Here is a 22,467-nt window from a genome sequence, read left to right as displayed (position 1 = left end):
CGGTAGTTGGAGTGGCTGCGGTAGCTAAGTTCAAGAGGGTCACTTTTATGATTCAACAAGAGGCGTAATCGAACCCTGTTGGATATGGTTCGTTCCATGATGAGTCGAGCTTCACTACCAATCTCATTCTGGGGTATGCCTTAGAGACTGCCGCCCATATCCTTAATCTGGTCCCTACAAAGAAGGTTGCCAAAACACCTCACGAGATGTGGACTGGAAAAGTTCCTAATCTAGCCCACATCAAGATTTGGGGTTGCGAAGCTTTCATGAGACGTGACACTTACGATAAGCTCGAACCTCGAAGTGAGAGGTGTATTTTCATCGGCTACCCACATAAATCCTTTGGTTACCTCTTCTACATACCTAGTGAGAATGCGGTCTTTGTAGCAAGGAGGGCTGTCTTTCGAGAGAGAGAGTTCATAAGCCAAGGAAACAGTGGGAGGCAAATTGACCTTGAATAAATTCAAGAGTCAAGCGGTGAAGTAACCTCAAACCCTAGCAATCAACTTGAGGAGGAAACTCCTGTTGATCCAATTGACGAGTCTGTACCTCTGAGGCGTTCCACAAGGGTTAGGAATGCACCTGAGCACTACTATGGTTGCCATATTACTGCGGAAGGTGAGACACTTATCAGTGATGAGACACTGGCAAGTATGGATGAACCTAACAGCTATGTGGAAGCCATGGCAGGCCCCGAGTCTGCTAAATGGAAAGAGGCAATGGACAACGAGATACAGTCCATGTATGACAATCAGGTTTGGGACTTGGTTGACAATGTACCAGGTCGTAAGACAGTTGGGTGCAAATGGATCTTTAAGAAGAAGATCGACATGGATGGTAATGTACACACTTATAAGGCACGACTGGTTGCAAAGGGCTTTTCTCAAACTCCGGGAGTTGATTATGATGAGACCTTTTCACCAGTAGCCAAGATTAAGTCTATTAGGGTATTGTTAGCCATAGCTGCATTTCATGACTATGAAATATGGCAAATGGATGTCAAAACCGCTTTCCTTAGTAGAAAGTTGGCTGAGGATGTTTACATGAATCAGCCAGAGGGTTTTGTCAGCACAGAGTACCCTAATAAAGTGTGTAAGCTTGATAAATCCATCTATGGATTAAAGCAAGCACCTCGCAGATGGAATCTTTGCTTTGATGAGAAATTTAAAGAGTTTGGCTTTTCGAGGAGTGAAGATGAATCTTGTGTATATGTCAAGGCTAGTGGGAGTATAGTTAGCTTTTTGGTACTGTATGTGGATGACATACTACTCATAGGAAATGACATCCCAACCTTGCAGGAAGTGAAGTCCTGGCTTGGGAAGTGTTTCGCTATGAAAGACCTAGGAGAAGCTGCCTATATTCTAGGGATAAGGATTCTGAGAGACCGGAGTAAAAGACTAATTGGACTTAGTCAGAGTACATACTTGGATAAAGTGCTAAAGAGGTTCAGCATTCAAGATTCCAAGAAAGGAGAGTTACCCATCCAGAGTAACGCTAGATTGAGTAAGACTCAGAGCCCGAGTACCGAGGTTGAGATAGCAGAAATGAGTCGAGTACCTTATGCTTCAGCTGTAGGCTCGATCATGTATGCTATGACGTGTACTCGTCCTGATGTAGCCTTTGCTTTGAGCATGGTTAGCAGGTATCAGGGGAACCCTGGTAAGGCTCACTGGACTGCGGTAAAGAACATTCTCAAGTACCTGCGGAGGACTAAGGATTGTGTCCTTACCCTTGGTGGGAGTGATGACTTGAGAGTTGTTGGGTATAGTGATGCTAGCTTCCAGACTGATAGGGATAATTTCCGCTCTCAGTCGGGCTGGGTCATTACCTTAAACGGAGGAGCAATTTCTTGGAAAAGTTCCAAGCAGGAGACAGGGGCTGATTCAACTTGCGAATCAGAGTATATAGCGGAAAGCGAGGCAGCAAAGGAGGCGATATGGCTAAAGAACTTCATTGGAGACCTTAGAGTTGTACCAGCTATAAAGGAGCCCATAGAGATTTTCTGTGATAGTGAAAGTGCAGTTGCCTTAGCGAAGGAACCAAGGGATCACGGGAGATCCAGACACATTGACAGAAAATACCATTTCATCAGACATCGAATAGAAGAAGGACTCCTCATGGCAAAGAGGGTATCATCGGATTAGAACCTAGCAGATCCCCTCACGAAGGGACTGGGTAGGTTTAAGCATCTACAGCATGCAAGGAGCATAGGGCTGAAGGATGATATTAGTTTTAGTAGTTAGATAATTTTTGAAATTTGTAAAGTGTAATTGACATTTGATGATGAATAAAAGCTGTGTTTATTTATAAGTAAAGTGTTGCTATCTTTTGTCAATCGTTTACTATTATTTCTTTTGCATGTTTTGACTTCTAGAATATTTATGTTGTGTTTTACATATTATTCAAATTATCCACAGTCGGTCATATGTTGGAAGTAGATATGAATTAAGACTGTCATGAGTTGGTTGTAGAGGTCTAAGATGTTGGACATGGCCTCAACACTCATGAGTGCTCATAAGTTCTGAGTATTGGATTCAACCCACGCTCGTTGGTATCACTTCATGGAATTTATCTCGAGTGATCGCGAGACGGTAATATCATATAAGTCTTCAAACCTAGAGATATGTCTTGTTGCCTACGAGTTGGTTATGCATTGATCGTACGAAACCGCATTGGTAACTCGATGTTATAAAACGTACCTTTGTGTGTGATTTAACAAGTAGTAGAACAAGCATATGAGTCGAAGTTTATCTATTCCTTCTTGGATTAGAAGCGATATCTGGGCCCCTCGATGATTTTGTTTTGACCTATCTACCGGGCCCGGTCAGAACTAAATTGATGTGTTCAATTAAGTTCTATGCCAAACAAATCAGAAATCGAGAAACAAACTGGTGGACAATGAGTAAGACATTGTCCCATGTATCTGTCCGGCTGATATATAGAACAGAGGATTATATGATCACTTATCTTAAATGGCGTATCATCATCTTCTCAGTTCCGAGAGACCTTGAAAAGAGCTACGATTGCTGATCGGTTCCTGAAGTCATACTTGTAGTTATAGTTATTAGACTTATCCAAGTGGGAGACTGTTGGATAAGGTGTCTAAGTCCATAACTATTTCTGGTATGTACCTGACCCAACCCGGCATGATCCATTTGGGTTGCATGGCATCATGCAACTAAATGAGAGAAATAACACTTGTGGTTTATTAATATATTATAAGTTCTAATATATTAGTAGTATTATTTAATTAGTATTGATCAAGAATTAATCTAGAATTAATTAAGTGATCAAAAAGGAGACTAATTGAATATATGGGTTGATTGTGTAAATCATCCATACTTGTATAGTGGGCTAGATGCTCCATGGATTATCTAGTTGGGCTAGGGTCCATAGGATGCTCCATGGGAGTTACAAACCCATGGGTCATGGAAATGAAGAGCCATGTTACATTAGGGTTTACATGGTGTAACCCTAAAGCAACACACTATATAAGCATACTTAGAGCAACCAAAATCGGCTACACTAGTGAGACAAGAGGACAAGGCCGATTTCAAGTGTTCTACATTCTCTCAAAGTTTATTCCAAGATCATTTGGTGTTGTGTGAAACATTTGAGGCATCACACTTGGGGTGCTAGGCTCTCAAGGTTTACAAGGAATCAAATCAACAACAAGGTATGTAATTTTAGCCATCTTTTATGATTAAAGTTACCCATGTATGATAGATAGGATTATGAACCTTGGAAAAAGTATTTTGCATGTATTTTAGACACACATAGATCCAAGGTTTTCTAGGGTTGCATGTACACTTAGGAGTGTTAGAATGCTCAAAAACCCATCAAGTACTTCATCCAACACTCGAACTTATGTCAAGTTCGTTGTTTGATTGGAGATTTAGCCACCCTTTTCAGCCTAACTTTAAAAGATGTCTTTCATTTTTTTCTTAACAAACAAATGATCGTACTTCAACGGGAAACCACACAGACACTTCTTCGTCTCTCTTGACTTAGAAGGAAGAGATTCGTGACCGGGATCCGCAGTTTCATGTCTTTATTGACATCACTTTTATCCCACTCTTATAATTTGTTTTATTTCCTTCTCTTTGGCACACTCTTGCACGAATATCTTTATGATTTTCCAAAAGTCTAGTTTGTAACACTTATGGCATTTTTCAGTTTTGCAGATTCGCTTTTCTATGCACTTTTGATGCTTGTTTCTCAAAAGCGAAAGGTGATTATACATTTCAACGAAATCAAGGAATTTGCAATGTTGGGATAAATGTTGTTGACGTAGCAATTGGAGATAAGATTTTGAAATAAAAGGCGCATGGAATTTTAAACGGTTTCAATTCTCACGCCGCCTGATGTCATGATGACAACCTGTCAGCCGCTACAGTTGTCAAATCCCGCTTTCCTAGGCGTCAAATTGGGGATCGTCACGCAATCGTCGCTTGGTTTCTCTTTTTCACTATAAATAGAGCTTTCCATCAACGATTAAAGCTTTACCACTCTCAAAAGAAATTACGAACCCTAAAAGGCGATTTTTCTCTCAACAGCTCATCTTCTTCTCCGATCTGCATCAATGGCAGACTCTTCCTCCATTTAAGAACAGACTGCACAATCATCTCTCCTCACCATCAAACAGAATCAAAACTTGATTCTCGACTTGGCTCCGTTCAAATACGATGCCTTCATGCTGCCGATCGTAGAATGCTTGAAGTACTCACCTCTGGTCATCGCTTTAACCAAGGTAGAACATTTTCCGGTGTCGCTAATTTCCAAAGCTTATTCTACAGCCGCCTACGTCAAATAAGAGGAACGGATTGCATTTTAAGTGCTTGACAAAAATACTTCCCTCACAAAGGCTCGATTTTGCTCTCTTCTAGGGCTTGCTCATGATGATTCCATGGTTAACCCTGATTCGATCTCCACTGCTCAAATCTTCGATATGTTCTATCAGATGGGTTACATAGATCCCATTCCCTCCATTACCAAGTTCAAGAAGTCTAACCTTCCTCCACTGTGGAATGGTCTCTTTACCCTTCTCTTCAAGGCTTTTTATGAAAGGGTAACTAGTTCAGATTGTGCAAGTAAGTCCTTCATGACAATTCTCTATGGCCTATACCATCAGATCAACCTCAACTATGGTACAGTTTTGTGGTCTCAACTGGTGCAAAGCACAACCTCCACTACTCGCCACAGTGAGATTTCTATGGGTCGCTTTTGGACTATAGTGGTACAGCGTGCTATCGCGAAGCTCAACATTCCAGTAATGGCAGATTTATTGATGTCTTCGATTGCTATCTTTCACACTACAAAGATCATCGTTGCTGACAACTCCAAGTTTTCCTTTGTGGGTTCAATTCTTGAATCTATGTACAGATGTGTGTCGGGGGAAAGCAAACTCATTGGAGAATACAAGAAGCGCCCAACCTCAGGACCCAGAGTCATCACTCCTGAGCTGTAACTTTCTCTGGATGAAGATGATAAAATCAAGAAGGGGGGGGGGGAAACCAAAGCAATCGAAATAGGGTCCTTCTACTCTACCTCTGTCTTCCAAAAAGCGAAAGTCAAAAGGCGATTCGTCAAAGCCTGCTCCTTCCTCTCCAAAGCTCAAGAGAGTCAAGAAACAAGCTCGTAAGGTTCACATTCCTTCCTCTACTTCCTCTGTAAGCGAATAGGATGACGAAAATCGACACGAATCTGAGGATGATGTCAACCGCAATGACCAGGAGGTAAATTTTAATGTTCCATCCCCTCCACCATCACCTACTTCCACATCTGTTCCAATTACAATTGCACCTTGTCCACCTCCTGTTACTTCTAAACCACCTACTTCTCTTCGTCAACAACCACCCATTTTCACTGAAACCACTACAACTACCACCACCAACGAACCTCCTATTAATGTCAAGGCATCTGATGCGGGGACAAAGACTTCAGGTTTTGCAACTACTTCTACCACTCCTCCTATTTCACCTCAACCTAAACAGGGGTCTGACGACTTTCTTCGCGCTGAGGGACTTGACTTTGATACATTTCACTATATTCCATTCTCGATTCAAGACGACAGTGATGATGATGCCCCTCTCACTCAAAGGAATCTCAAAGAACTGAACGCCAAGCTGGATACCCTTATCGCATCTTCTACTGCCTCCTCCAACCAAGCATATTCCGAAGTAGCAGTTAAAAGTATGCTTGATGCTATTGTAAAACAACATGCTACCAATCTCGAAAAAGCAAACAAAGCAGTTGAGGACTCCACTCTTTCCCATCAACAAGCGACCGAAAAAGTCGATAAACTAATCTCCGAAACCAAGACCTTTATCTTAGAGATTCACACTGCGGCTTAATCAAATGCTTCCAAAGCGAATGATGCGATTTCCAAACTCAACATTTTGTTTCGCTCTAAACGAGAGAAACTAGAAAAGCTTCATGCAGGGATCGCCAACGATAACACAACTTTTCACACTTCTGTTTCTTCTAGGCTTACTAAGTTCCAAGATGATTTGGCTGTTGAAAGCAAGATAATGGACGAACTTGCTCTTCGCACCACTCAACTCAGAGCTCAATCCATCAAGCTCAAGCATGCGAACAAAGAAATCGTCGAGCTCAAGTCTAAACGAGCAGTAATGAAAACATGCGTTGGAGATATTAATTCGTTGCTCTCCAATCTCCTGGAAGCCCATGATTCCCTTCTGACAATTAGTGTTCGCAGACACTTAGCCGATAAGCTCCGACCTATCTTCGCTCATCTTAACAGACTTGAAGATGTTTCTGAGGCCTCTGTCTTTCCGAAACAAGGGGAGAAGTTAAAGCTACTAAGACGGGGGAAGCACCTAAAACCACAAATGAACCGAAGGGTAATGTAGCTTCAGGTTCCAAAGGGAAAGATCCAATGGTTGACGCTGATGAAGAAGATGAAATCGAAGAAAATCAGCTAAAGCGAAAGGCTCGTGATCATGAGTTAAACGAAAATGCTCGCATTGCGAGAGAAGCCGAGGTGAAGGAAAGAAAAGAAAAAGAAGCTCATGACACTTTGGAAAGAAGAAAAACGTTCTTTCCATCGTGGACATTGGAACGATTGTTGCATGAGGCAGTTGAATTCCCAAATGTTCACTGGTTGGAGCCAGTTACTTCCTTCAACCTGAAAAACACGAAGGATTCTCAGTTTGACATGCCAATAACACGAAGAGCTTTCGTTTTTCACTGTTTTGATTCAATTGCTGCAGTTCGCTCTCCAGATCCAAAAGTGGATAAAGCCTTAATTGACTTTTATCTCACTTATGGAAAACCTCAATACATGACCTGGAGTGCTCAAAAGTTAACAATAGTCAAAGTCACAGGGTGAATGATGTTGCTGCGAAGAAGAACTTCAGTGATATGATTCGGTGGTATATCTTATTTCGCAGTACTTTGCTCGCTGTGATACCCAAGCTATTCAAGACAATTAAGAAGACTCAGCAGTGAAGCCTCTCTCGCCTTAATTGACGCAAAGGGGGAGATTGTAGGGTATAAGGTGTTGCGTCATTGGGCTTATTAAGTTAGTCCATTGTGTATACGATATTGGGCCTCTCCAACCGTCTCATTAATTATGGTTTAAGTATTTATAGTGCATGCATGCATCGTAGTTTGTTAACGTTTTCAGAATAGATATATCTTGTAAACCGTAACACGCCTCTGCAGTTGAAATTCTTCATCGAGTTCATCTGGGGCGTGACTTTTAATCATTCAGCATCTGTTTGATCATCTTTGTGTTCTTTACTTACCTGTTTGAATCTAATCGATCATCAAGGATTTTCATCCCAACACTTATTACCTTGGCATTGAAGTTAAGCAATAGGAATCGGGAATTACTATAAACCAAGAAGCATATGCTTAACGCATTCTAAAAGAAGTCGGTTTACATGATTGCAATTCGACCCACATTCCAATGGAACTGGGAAATAAATTGTCAAAGGATGAAGATCAACCCAAAATTGACCCGAAACAATATCGAAAGGTGGTAGGATGCCTTAGATATCTCTTGCAAACAAGACCTGATATGACATATGTGGTTGGAGTTATTAGCCGATACATGCAAAGTCCAAGAGAATAACATGGTAGTGCAATCAAACACATCCTAAGGTACTTACAACGAACAACGGGATACAGAATCAAGTACTAGAGGAAGGGACAAAACTGACTTATTGATTATAGTGGTAGTAGTCATAATGTTGACCCAGATGACGGAAAAAGCACAACCGGACACATTTTCTACTACGGGTCATCTCCAATTACATGGTGTTCGTAAAAGCAAGATATTGTTGCTTAATTATCTTGCGAGGAGGAATTCATGGCGGCCACGGCGACCCATGTCAAGCAATATGGCTTCAAGATTTGCTCAGAGAAATCATGAACAAAGCGCAAGAGAAAGTGGTTCTTAGAGTTGATAACAAGTCGGCTATTGAACTAACGAATAATCCCGTTTTTCATGGAAGGAGTAAACATATTCACACGAGGTTTCACTTTATTCGTAATTGTGTTGAAAATGAACAAGTGGAGGTGGAGTACATTTCTGAGGAGGAACAAAAGGCAGACATTCTTACCAAACCATTAGCTCGAACCAAGTTCAAGGAAATGCGGAGCTTGATCGGGATTGAAGATGTCTCTAGAAGGACTTAGAAATTCAGAGGTGATTGTTGGAATCCTAAGTTTGAGGATTAAGCAACCCAATTTAGGCAACCTAGTTTTAGGAAACTATTTTCAAGTCGGTTCCTAGTTTCCTAATTATGTTATAATACAAGTCGGTCATTAGAATATATATACACTACAAGAAATGTGGGCAATAGCGGCGACGCAAGGCATTAGCGGCGACATGTGATTGACGCATCACATGTCGCCGCTAATGCCTTGCGTCGCCGCTATTGCCCACATAGTAGCGATCCGCGTGAAATGAACCATGTCCGCTATTGCCCACATAGAGTCAAAATCGGAAAATGATGACAAAATGTTACATTAAACAAAATAACAACAAAGTAAAAATTATATGTGGGTATTGTTAATTATTGTATTGATAGTGCCAAAGTTATAAATTTTTTAAAAAACAAGAGGTGGATGGTATCTATGTTACTAGAATGTGTCTGAATCAACAAGATTTTGATGGTATTCAGAAATCCAAGCTTGCATGATACTAATTTCTCTCTTTCTTACATCTCGAAGCCACATGGGATCTTCATTGGTTGCGAATCTTAGGTCAACATGATGTGCCCCTGCGATAACATGCCAAAATAGTGAATTTTACAAAATAAAATAAACATATTTAGTTGCATCTATCATTCATGTATTTCTCTTCATGGATATGTATCTTATGATAACTTTAACTTAAAGACACTTTTGTAGAAGCTCTTTTTTGTTGATTTCATCATATAATGAGATATGTAAGCATGAATGATTATGATAAAACTCAAATACCTTCTTTCTCAACTATGGCAATAATGCTTTTTGATATATTCTTTAGCACCCTGTTTAAATACAAAACCAAACATTCGGTTTTTATACTTACACACAAACACAAAAGTGGGATATCTAAAGAAGAAAAGAGAAATACCCGCCACCGCTCCAAGGGTCTCGTAAACCGTTGAAAAATATGATATTACTACCAAAATGTTTTAATACTCTTCTAATATCCTGTTTCATGTGAAATTTCACTAAGAAAATTAGATTCAATTCACTCACCATAACAATATTATTTGAGTTAACTATCTAAATCATTATATTCATCTCTTGCTGGAAACAAATGTCATCTTTATAAAATCCAAAAGAAACACTACACCTTATTAACCACTAGATCTTATTTCAGTCAATGAAAACCACCATTTTTTATAAAAATTTCCACTGTACGTGGCCACTAATATGACTATATTTCCTCTTTAACAAAAGTGATATAACTTCTCGTTTATGCACACAATATCATATCTACATGAAATAGCATTTTATTTTCTGAAATGACTTTTTATTTCCTGGCTTAGATACATTATACACATACCACATAGATAAATGAAACCCATTTCAGAAACTTATATGCTATTTTAGGAAGTACATATGAAATATATATACACACATGTCAGTTTAAATCCTGTTGGTTAATAATAAAGGACGTAGTGGTCACGATAGAAATTTCTTCAAAAAACAGGTAACATTGAGCCAAACAAAATATATACGTTAAATTATAAAAAAGAAAATTAAAATATAGTATATATAAAAATATGAAATTAGAAGGAAACTATGTATACATACATGGCCACCAAATTCCGTCGTAATCCAAGTAGGCCTGGGTTGGACCTTATAAGTTTTTTCACAGTATCGAGAATGGCCCGTGTAAGTCTCTGTATAAACTGGAAATATGCTGTCTTCATTACTTCCACCTGTTGGCATTATCATCTCTGTGCAAGCCTGGCCTAAATCGTATTAGCACTTGGTTTTGACTTTTCAAAGTCAAACAAATATCTCTTTTAAACTATAAAAATTAATATAAACATAAAAGAGGCCTTCTACATGATTTTTTTTTTTTCATTAATGATATTATAAATGATGTTCTCACAATAGTGAAAATATTTCTTACTTGCCATTGCCATCCTCCAAGATCATGGGGGTCAGAATTGTCATTAAGGTCAAAACATTTGACATCTCCAGTGTAATTATAGTAGAGGTTAGCTGCATGATATAATTTTGCAAACGTATCGTTTCCGAGGGTAGGATTGTCAATTGCCTTGCACATCTGCATACACATATGAAGTTATAAACTACTAAGAGCATCTATAATCCAACTTTTTTTTATATAACTGAATAGCATAAAAATGATGTAAATAATATTTTATTTTTAACCCTATATATATATATATATATATATATATATATATATATATATATATATATATATATATATATATATATATATATATATATATATATATATCACACAACGTTTTTTACGTCAAAACTATATTTCATATTATATTTAAAAGAAAATTATATAGATTGTCAAAATATCATTCTACTACCTTTACAAAATGTATGACAACACTATAATTAAAGATATTTGTATATTATTAATTTGCATTAGTTGTTATTTTATTATAACAAGATCCCTATTCTAATAAATGAATAGTTTTAATCTCTTTTTGTCAAGTGTCATTCTAATACAACTCATCATTAATATTATGCCATGTGTTATGTATATATATTAGGCAACTTATTTCAAAATTCAAATTTACATTTTCTAATTATATGTTAAATTTGAAGTTATAATAATTTTAAAATTTTGATATATTTCTTAATTAATAATTTATTTAAAATCACTGATTAATAATTATAAATTTTTATTATAAAAGTTTAATTAATTTTATAACCATGGTTTTCACGAGTTATAAACTAGTTTAGAATATATACAGCCGTCTTTTATAACTACAAACGAATAAATGTAGATTTTATAGATTTTTGATTAATTATATATCATAATTATAATTAATAGTTATAATATATATTTAGAATGTACCTAGTTACCTTGTATAAACAAAAATGAATAAATATAAAACTCGTGGGAGCAAAATAACACATAAAATTTATACTATATTGTTTTGGTGTAACCAAATAGTATAACATAAAATTTGGTCCACGAAATGAAGCGGGGTTTGAAGACTAGTTAAAACAAAAATAGTGTAAAAATAAGCTTTGAAGTAGGGTTGTAGATGCTTATAATGTGATTATTAACCAAAACCAAAAGTTTGTAAATATGGTTTTTTGTTTTAAGTAAAAGTTGGTTTTATTTTTTATTTAATTTATTTTTTCTTTTTTATTTCTGAATTTTGTTAAACATGCTAAAAAAATGTTGAAATTGGAAAAATAAGGGTTTTATTTTAGAAATAAAATACAGGTATAGATAGAAAAATCTAAATTATTTTATAATATTAAATTCATTACAACAGAAATAAATAAATAAAAGTATGTTAATTGTGAATTAAATTATAACAATCAATTATTGCTATTGAGGTTGGTCATATTTCATCTTCCTTGACCTATGAAATTATGACGATCCATTTTATTGAATTGAGGTTGGTCATATTTCATACTCCTTGACCTACAAATATATATATATTAAAAAAAAAAAAAAACACACACACACACAAATTTGTATAAATTGTGCACGTGGTTTGGCATAATAAACTACTTTGGTTCGATTATTTTTTTCGGTTGGTATGTATTATATATAATGTTCATCCCTTTGCCATTAAATGAGACTATGGGGTCGTTAAGTGTGTGTAAAATGACTTTTTTTTGCCATATTTTTTGTTTGTTTATAAATATTTTCTTATATTACAAAGCTCGCCATGTCTTACCTCTCCTACTTTTCCTTTCCTCCCATTCAATGTAGGATCAAACCAACCTTAAACATTACAAGTTTTTTTAGAACCGACAAATATATATTAACACAAAGACTCACACCTGACAAGTAACTAGATAAGGGGACAAGAGTACAATTCTATAGAATTACAGACAAAGAAATTGGCAAACACACAAATCTATCCAACTAAAAACACATTTGTTTCTCCTGGGTTTAATCCATGTGAATATCATCGACTTGATATTATCCGCCACCTTGGTAGGAGAGATTGACCTGTTGTTAAACAACCAGTCGTTTCTTGCCTTCCATATCCACCACAAAAGTACGTACCATGACAGATAGTTGTGAGCATTTGTCTCTGTTTGGGACAATTCCCCACTTAGCCGCAAAATTAAGAATATAACCAACATCGTTGCACCGTGGAATTGTAATATAGCACCATTTGACGATCCACTCACATACTGTTGTTGCAAAACAACATCATGTAAATATTTGCCCTCTTCCTCGCCACTTCTGCAATGACCATACTGTCAAGAGTCAATATGACCCCACATTTGATTACAACTACTGTAGTCGGAATACGGTTGAGGTTGACACTCCAAACAATACAATTGACCTTAATGAGTACATCCTTGCACCACCTAATTGTCGCTCCCCCATATGTTTTCACAGGTCGGTAAACTCTTTCTCTGAGCAAATCCGCAATGTAGTTGTCGTCTGATGAGAGTGGACAGATCCAAGAATCCAATCGAGATGTGTAATTGAACACACCCATGAGTGCTTCAAGAGAACTCACATCACTGCTCTGTAAGGGCGAAATTGGAAGAGACCACCAGGCCCATATTGGTCCGTGTAGATTCAATATATCTCTAACCGTGCATTCTTGAAGCGTTCTAATTGGTATAAATTGAGATATATATTTTTCAAGGGCCTGCTGGTCAGCCAAGTATCTAACTACAATAGAGTTTTATCACCTGCATTTGTTTGTTTTTTTATTATCTCACAGGTTGGAATACCCATCTGCCCCAGTTCTCTTTTTATAGAAGCGATATTACTCCTAACCCCTGTAATAGACTTTTTAGTCAAATATTCCTCAGTTTTATGTTGTAAGTTGTGGACACCTCGACTCCTAATGGTTGTAAAATCAAGTCTGATCCGCCACCACCATTTGATTATGAGTGATAACTTTGAAGCGCGTAGTGAACCAACCCCAATTACACCACTCTCTTTTGAAGCAATTACTCTTTCCCATGAAACCCAATTGATCTTTTTTCTAATTGCACAACTGACCCATAGAAATTGTCTTCTAATCTTCTCAAGAGAGTTAAGTACACCTCTGGGAGCAACAAACAGTGAGAAATAATAGGTTGGGAGATTACCCAAAATAGCCTTCAGAAGTGTGAGTTGCCCGTCGAAAGAGAGTGTTTTGGCCTCCCATAATGAGAGTTTGGAACGAAATCTATCAATGACTGGAATCCATTTTTTTTTATGATTCATATTAGCACCCCACCGGTACCCCAAAATAAATAAATGGTAACGAGGCTGATTCACAACCCAACGGGGAAACCCAATGCAAAGTTTCTTGGAATGTGGCACCTACTCTGAATACCTTTGACTTATGGACTTAACTTTGAGGCCAAAAGATATATTAAAGCATCAAAGTAAACGCAATAGATTCGTAATGTTTTCCTTTGACCATTCGCCCATGAACAGTGCATCATGGGCATAGAATAGGGGGGAGACGTTGGAGTCAAGCCTTGGGATCTTAAGACCTTTCAACATGCCTTTGTCACATGTCGTCTTCATCGCAACGTTGAGACCCTCCATGGAAATTTTATATAGGAAGGGGAAGAGTGGGTCCCCTTTCCTAACACCCTTTAAGATCGAGGAATCACCCGTTGGTGTGTCATTGACTATAACCGACGCCATCAAGGATGCAAGACATCCATAAATCCACTTTCTCCATATGATACCATATCCCATCTGCGAAAGGATCATATCGATGTACTCCCAATTAAAGAAGTCAAATGCCTTTTTAAAATCAACTTTAGGGGTGGCAACTCTCGATCCAACCCGTAACTCGACACTGGCCCAACCCAAAAATAAACGGGTTTGAGTTGAGATTTATGACCCGCCAACCCACCAACCCGTTAACCTGCCAACCTGTTTTACATGTTTAGGTTCGCGGGTCAACCCACCAACCCGTATATATATTTTACATTTAAAAAAATAGATATATTTAATTATTAATGAAATCTGATTTCCTTCCATATTTGTAATATTCTGTATCATTGTATTCCTTCCGTATTCGTATGTGGCTAGTTGGCATTTGCGGTCCCCTAATCAAAAAAGAAAACACACATGTCAACATTTTGAGATACTCATGAGTCACGAACGAAGAACGCATCCACCAGACCACCACTAGCCGACGGCCGCTCCTCACGTCCTCACCCCTTCACCCGCTCATGGCCGATTCTCTGATTGCCTACTATCCCTCAACTACATGTCGTCTACTCGTCGGCTACTCAGTTCACACACCACCAACCAACGGGAGAAAAGTCAAAAAACACACAAATCGATCACTCTCGCTCACTTGCTTATTTTTCTATTTTATTTGGATGTTAATGACTTTATGACTTTATGTTGGAAACCTCTTTTTTGATTTTAATGACTTTAATCACTCTATGAATTTATGTTGAAAAAACCTCATGTTTTGACAATGTGTTGCTTATTTATTAAACGGGTTATGCGGGTTGGGTTCGACCCAGTAACATGTGAACTCGTGAACCTATATACTTTAACTGGTTATATGGGTTGGGTTGGGTTGAGATTTTCAACCTGTCAACCTGTGACCCGCCAACCCATATATTATATGGGTTGGGTTGAGTTTATGTTTTCTGACCCGCCAACCCATGACCCATCAACTCAAACCCAACCTCGATTGCCAGGCCTAGTCAACTTTGAATAATTATACCTTTTTCGCCCACAAATAGATTTTGTTTACAACCGGAGGACCGTCTAGAATGTTTCTCCCTTGAACATATTCGTATTGTACTTCATCAATGTTTTTTTTTCCAACAACTACTTTTGATCTCGTGGCAAGGACCTTCGCGATGATCTTATAAATACAAACGATCAAATTGCTAGGACAGAAATTGCTCAGCTTAAGTGGATCTATGATTTTTTTAGGGCTAGAGTAATGAATCATGAGTTGCATCCTCTAGAGAATCTCCTGTGGTTTTCGAAGTTCTTAACGAGAGATAAAACGTCCTCCTCAACCACGCCCCAATATTATTTTAGGAATTTAAATGTGAAGCCATCCGGCCCCGCCACCTTCTTGTTACCACATGCCTAGATTGTCGTTTTGATCTCCTCACGCGAAAAAGGACTCTTCAATTTGAGCTATTGTTTGGAGTCAAGATTTTGAACTTATCACTGATTATCTTGGGACGTGAGGGCCACTGTTATTTAAACTTTTTTCAAAAAAATCCAAATGCCTCCTTTTAATCAGTTTAGCATCAGTGTTCCAGTGTTCATCTATCATAAGACCCTAGATCTGTTTTTTTCGTTGCTTGTCGTTGATGTATTCGCAAAAAAATCTTGAGTTCTCGTCCCCATCTACGACCCACTTCATTCGAGATTTCTATTTCAAATCTAAGACAACCACATTTTCCAACTCGATTATTTGCTTAATTTCGTCTCTCCGTTCTTATATATCCATCTTAGTTAGATCTCTGGATTCAACTAGTGTGTCGATGTCATCTACCCTACTCTTGAGTTTTTTAAGATCCGTTATTTCTTTAGGATAGTCTAGTGCCCTCCAATTATTGATCTCATTCTTTAGGAATTTCAACAGCAACACCTTACCCCTTAAAGAAAAGAAAGGGACCAAGGCCAAAGTCTATTACACTGGTGGACAACAAAAAAGGGCAGTGACCTAACACTTCACGGGGTAGTGTCGTAACAAATATTGATGGACTGGTGTTCGTGAAGTTTGACCAGACGAGGAATCTTCCCAACTTACTTAACTTCAAATCGTCATGACAAAAGAATGTGTATTTGTGTCCACCCATTCGAAGGTCAACAAGAACATCCTCCTGTGTGAATTGATTAAAACCATTGGTACTAGCATGACAAAATTGGGAATTGACCCTCTTATTTAGCTCACCTATCAACATTAAAGTCTCCAAATACAATCTATGTACCAAAAATTCTATTCTTAATGGCCATAAGATCATACCAAAGTTTGTGTTTTTCCCATGGTGGTTGAGACCCATACACATTTGCAAATATGGTCACTGCAAGTGAAAAACTAAACAATTACTCCTAAACGGATAAGCTCATATTTATAATCTACGTTCCCATAAAGAAAAAGGGATTAAGAAACTATATTTAAGGTTCACGAACTCTAATATTTTGATGCCATTTAAACCTTTTTTCTTCCAATTTATGAACAATCCAAGAACAAGTTTATGAGTATCATGCATAGGAAAAAAATCACAAGATAGAGAGGGATGTCGATGAAAACAAGAAAAACAAAACCCCCACAATTTTTTTACCTTAAGAGCACTTGATGGGTAGTGGTGACCGATTCGAGAGAAAAACGAAAAAATATGTTAATGATAGATAACAGTAGTCTAATAAGCAATGCAGAAAGATAGGACTATGTGATAAAGGTAAGACGCAAAAAATGATTTCGTTTGTCATTGAATAAAGATGGAGAAATCAATTTTCGGTGGGTGTAGGCAATAAATCAATTTCATTCGTCGAGGTATCGAAGGAAGAGGGAGGGAGTCAGTCACAGAGCTGAAAGTAAAAAATCAAAGTCTTAGATAGAGTAGGGGCAATACCCTGATTGTGTGTAATTTTAGTGAGATCAAATATTAGACTAAGATCGATAGGATTAAGCGTTATAGTTGCCAGAGACCACGACAACGAGGTTGGAGAAAGGGGAGGGAAAGTAGGCGGTGAGGTGTGGGGTGATACTCTATGAAAGCATAAAAAAGAGCATGGAAGTGGGAGAAAAAGGGATGAATGGAGTTACAGGTCTTATTGTTGTAGGTTATAAGTATTTATTTGATTTAAAATAAATATGGAAACAATTAAAAAGAAATATTAAAAATGTCATTTTACGTCACTTAACAACTTTATATTTAAGCTGGAGGGAGTAGCCCTCGCCAGTAACTCGTCTGGATCGCCAAGCCTGGCTCGCCATCTGGGTAGCGAGAGGAAAGAGAAGAGAAAGAGAATGGAAGAAGGTTGTCATTGACTGTTTCTTTTTTTTTTGTAACGCCAAATTTCGGGTATGTTCATTTTTAAGTAAATTTAATAAATTTAAGTTGAATTTTTGGTGGCCACGAGGTGGTGATGGAATCCAATGGTGTGGCCAAGGAAATAGTTTTCGTGGTCCTTAAGTTGACACCACGACATGGCATATATCGCCACAACATGGCCATTGTTTAATGAAAAACATTAATCCTAGGGTTTGAGCCCCTATTTAAGGAATATGATGGCTATGGTTGCCCACCCTCAGCTTTGTTCACTCTCCCTTAGCGTCCAAAAGGAAACCCTATCCTCCATTGCTAATCTTTGAGTTCTTGTGTGTTTCGGTGGTATTTTGAAGAAAAAGAAGACATCTTTTAGCTTGGTTCCAGCATGCAAATCTTTTCACCAACCTTGAGCATGTTTCTAGACCATTGTAAGTCCCCAAGATCCAACCTTTATGTTATTTACATTTAGATATAGCCCTTTTGTCCCAAAATCTTATTGGTGTGGGAATTTGGATGGTTGAACCTCATAAAGTTGGCAACTTTATGGATCCATGTGATCATTCTAGTGTTATATGTTCCAGATCTGAGGATCTATGTAGTTTTTGGTTCCATGCTCAAGTTTAAGCCTTTATTGTTATGTTTTTGACCTAAATTGGAAGAGATATGCATGTCCATAAAAGCTATGCTTTTTAGAGCTTATTTTGAGTATGGAATCATGCATTGAGGTGAGTTTTCATCATTGTACTTGTAGGTCAAAGGCACCAATGTTGGCCCACTGGATTATGTATCCTGGTACATTAGATAATGTTATGTTGGTTATATGATAGACTGGTAGTTCTGAATGATTACCTATGTTCTGGTTATGTGTTAAACTGGTAGATCTGTATAATTACCTATTCTTGCTGGTTCTTGATTGTTATTGTATATGTCGACATCTTATGGTTGGTTGGGTTGAGGCGGTCCTGCTTTCTGTTGAAGGCCAAGATACTCGGGGCGGTCCGGATAGGTTGTAGGCCCTGCGAGGCGGTCCAATCAAGCCGAAGGCCCGGAGAGCAGTCTGGATCGGCTGTAGGCCCTACGAGGCGGACCGGTCATGTTGAAGGCTCACACATGCATGCTATTATCTGTTTGGTTGTGTGTGGTACTTTGGAGGAACACACTAAGCTTTGGCTTACAGTTTGAACTTGTGGTTTCAGGTACTTCAGAGGACAAGGGCAAGGCGAAGGCTTTTGATCGTGCACATCATCATGGATTTCTATGAGATTATAATTATGGGATACTTTGATTCATGTTTATGACTTTTGGAAATTATGTTTTGTAAACACTTGTGGTTTTTGATTGGTTTCAAAAAACTGAAAAAATTTACCATGATTTTTGGGATGTTACATTTTTCATTTTTCATTTTTCTTTTATTTTATTTTTCTAGCCTATGTGACTTTAAAGAATCTAATGTCACATCAAAAAATCGGATGTGACAGTTTGCTAAAGATGTTACCATTCACTTTAGCCTTAGATTTAACAGCAAGAATGATGAACGATATTATTAAGACATACCAGACATTGTAACATATAACAAAACGAAATATATGTATTGTTCCGAACAAATTTTGGGTCTGAGGCATGAGGGAAAACAATGCCCTTAAAATACACAAATTTCATCAATTTTTTTTTATATTAATTCAATAATTAAAAAAATATATATTAGTTGCAGTAGCTTCTAAATATAACATTTTCGATTATATATAATAAAATCCATAAAAGATTTTGTCCCTTTTAAAAGACGGGTCAAGAACCGCCGTCCACCATCTCCCACCCTTTGGGGCGGACCAGAGAAATATCAAAGTGCTATTTAATTTTGTTATAAATGTATGTTATTAACAGTTTTTATAAAAAACTAAATAAATAGAAAACTAAATGTAAATAATACTTTGCGCATATTCCCAAATTTGCGATAGGTCATGGCATGCTATTTTTTGGTTAGATTTGTTTGTATTAGATAGGGTCACAAGTTCATTATTCGTTAACTTTATTATTTAATAAATTATGACTAATAAACAAAATGGATCGGATATATAATTAATAAAATAGATTGCATTTTTATCTTTTTAATCAACTTATCTAGATATAATTTATTACTAATAAATGAAATGACTAACAGTTTTCTTGCATTCAGTTATTCATCATATTTCTATGTTCTAGATTAATTATGCTGATTATGATCAAAATAAAAATTAAAAAGTAATATGATCATGAAAATATAAATACATATATAATAAATAAGTATTATTATTGAAATCCTTGAATACTTATTTATTCATGAAATATGCAATACTCTTCATTTTTACCGTTCCATAAAAATGGCTTATAAAAAAATCCTTGCAAATTATCTATTTCTTTGTTAGCAATAGTTAAAAATGCAGATAAATTTGATTGTATGTCCAGACGTTTCTAAACTTTATCTCATTAAAAAGTAATTTATATATTTAATAACTAATAAAAAGCTTTATTTTTAAATTATATATCAAATCAATTTTAATACCTGTTTGACAGGGAAAGCGGGCAATGGAGCAAGAAAATCTGACGGTGTTGGATAATCCGTCATTGATGCATAAGTAAATGCCGTCTCAAGCCACCCTTCTAGATAACCTCCGCTAATATAATTTCTGCATCACAAAATTATCTGAAATTTAACTAATCTCAAGCTTATAATTTCATATAATAAATAACTTAATTAACTCATGGAAAATACCATCTTACTTGCATATATGAAAGGATTTTTGAAGCAATTCGAGTCCCCCATGTGAACTAGCAGTATCCTCGATTTGTTTCCACGATCCTTTTATTACTTTGTAACAATTTTCGCTCTCACTCTATGATTTTATATGATTAATATGCATATTTCTTTTTTCTTTTATAACAAGGTTCTACATGCCAATAATGCATGAAAAATAGGTACCTTAAAGTCTTGGGTAATAATATTGTTGAAAGAATATTGAGATGTAATGTTCTCGAATTGAAGGATTGGTGCAGAAGATGACAATGCCCCAATGGCCACATGTGGATACTTTAGCCTAAACCATGCAGCCAACACTACATAACAAAAAGAAACCCGTTAAACCTTTAATTATTCATTTTTTTTTCTAAATATGACAATAAGAATATTTAAAATAAGATAAAATAAAAGAAAAGAAATCATACTTCCACCATAGGAACCTCCAAAGACGATAACCGGAGAATCCATGGCTGTCATATTTTTCTTGAGATCAAGGATGAGTGTAGCATAATCAGCCAATGCTTGTGTGGAGCTCAAGTATCCCAAACGTTTTGAGTTCTTGTACGCTTTCTTCCTATCACCTCCATATGGTATCGATTTTCCATAGTACCTATGCTATAATTACTTGCACATTTACAAATAAGAAACACTAAGGATCTACTTTTTCAAGAAAATGGATTAGCGTGATGAACCTGATTACCTCAATGAAAACGAGAAGAGCCTTGAACTTAGGGGCGATATCATACATGAAGCCAGTGTTCTCAGCAAACCATTCGATATTTCCTTCATTCCCGGTGTACACAAAGATTGGTGCTTTGCTTTTGGGGCCACCCCAAGAAGTGTCATTGATCAGATACCGTTGTTGGAAGGTTTGGTAACTTTGTGGATTGTAATTGAAGTGATCAAGGATTTGAGTAAAGTATTTTGCTTTGTAAATCTTGTTGTTGCTTGAGAGAGATGGTGTTTCAGGGCGTATGATCGATGAAGGGAAGTGCCTATATGGAAACTTTGCAAAAGACGATGGAGCCGATTGCAAAAATAGTAATGAATGGAACATGAGAAATATCCATGGTGCCATTCTTGTGTCTTAGGTGTTGAAGAAATGAACTGGTAAGGTTATATCACTTTAGAGAAGTTGAGGAAGTCTTGATTAAGACAAGTCCCGAAAAACCGTATGCATCTTGATGTATAATATACTATAAGTTATTATTATAATATGTATTTAGATTTTGGAACTATGCGTAGGAAAGAAACATTTGCGCTTTAATTACATAGTGCGTGACCATTGTGGCCTTGTGGGTGGACATATTGCAAATAAAACAAAAGAGTGTTGAGTATGATTGGTCCATTCACGTGGATCAATAAAAAAAATCTACTTTTAAATGGAAAATATCAGTTTGTTGGAAACTTCATCTAAAATAATACTTGTTTAATGATTAAAATATAATATTAATATTTTATGACTGAGGTTTTAAATTTACATGTGATTAGTTTCTCGTAGGTATCAATAGACTTGTTCTTGAACGTCGTTTTTGCTAAACATAATATTTCCTGTATGCTATCCCTTGTCGTTTAATCACAAATATATACCAAAATTAGGCTCGTTACCACGACTATCATACAAGCTCAATACAGATTTAAAACTTAATTAAATGAAAAACTGCAAAAAATTCTTACATATTAATCTCAAAATTGATTTACTCTTTATATTTCATTTTATTCAATTAAGTCCTAAAAATTACTAATGGTATTCAATTTGACAATTTTATCCGGTTAACAGGTCATCCAACTTTTAAAAACTACATTTTTGGCCCATATTTTAACTTTTTTTTACAAATTCGATCCAAAATTTATATTTTTGCCAAAATTTTAAATTTTATTATAAATTTGGTCCAAAATTACCTTTTTGACCCAAATATCAAAATTTTGTTATAAATTCATCAGAACTTTAGTTTTTTATACAACATTTTTTCTCAAAAAAAAATTGAATATGTTTTTTCTTTATAAAATCATATTTATACAGAAAAAAACATATTTTTACA

General features: G+C 36.6%; 1 protein-coding gene across 1 annotated transcript; it reads right to left on the bottom strand.

Annotated features, from left to right (window-relative positions):
• Positions 1-9,015: 9,015 nt before the first annotated feature.
• Positions 9,016-21,591, bottom strand: LOC145119745 (uncharacterized). The gene is made up of 10 exons (XM_079055461.1): positions 21,126-21,591; positions 20,851-21,040; positions 20,609-20,742; positions 20,410-20,522; positions 20,192-20,315; positions 10,604-10,759; positions 10,279-10,434; positions 9,590-9,669; positions 9,454-9,503; positions 9,016-9,251 (listed from the first exon to the last, which is right to left on the bottom strand). Exons 1-10 carry the CDS (start codon positions 21,501-21,503, stop codon positions 9,112-9,114), a joined length of 1,521 nt encoding a protein of 506 aa, XP_078911587.1. The 5' UTR covers positions 21,504-21,591; the 3' UTR covers positions 9,016-9,111.
• Between the last annotated feature and the right edge of the window lie 876 nt (positions 21,592-22,467).

This window comes from Lactuca virosa, chromosome 6 (genome assembly GCF_052849685.1).
Source record: "Lactuca virosa cultivar CGN04683 chromosome 6, Lactuca_virosa_CGN04683_v6, whole genome shotgun sequence".
Taxonomy (NCBI): Eukaryota; Viridiplantae; Streptophyta; class Magnoliopsida; order Asterales; family Asteraceae; genus Lactuca; species Lactuca virosa.
Note: the sequence above shows the minus strand (reverse complement) of the source record. Positions and strands in the feature narration are given on the sequence as shown.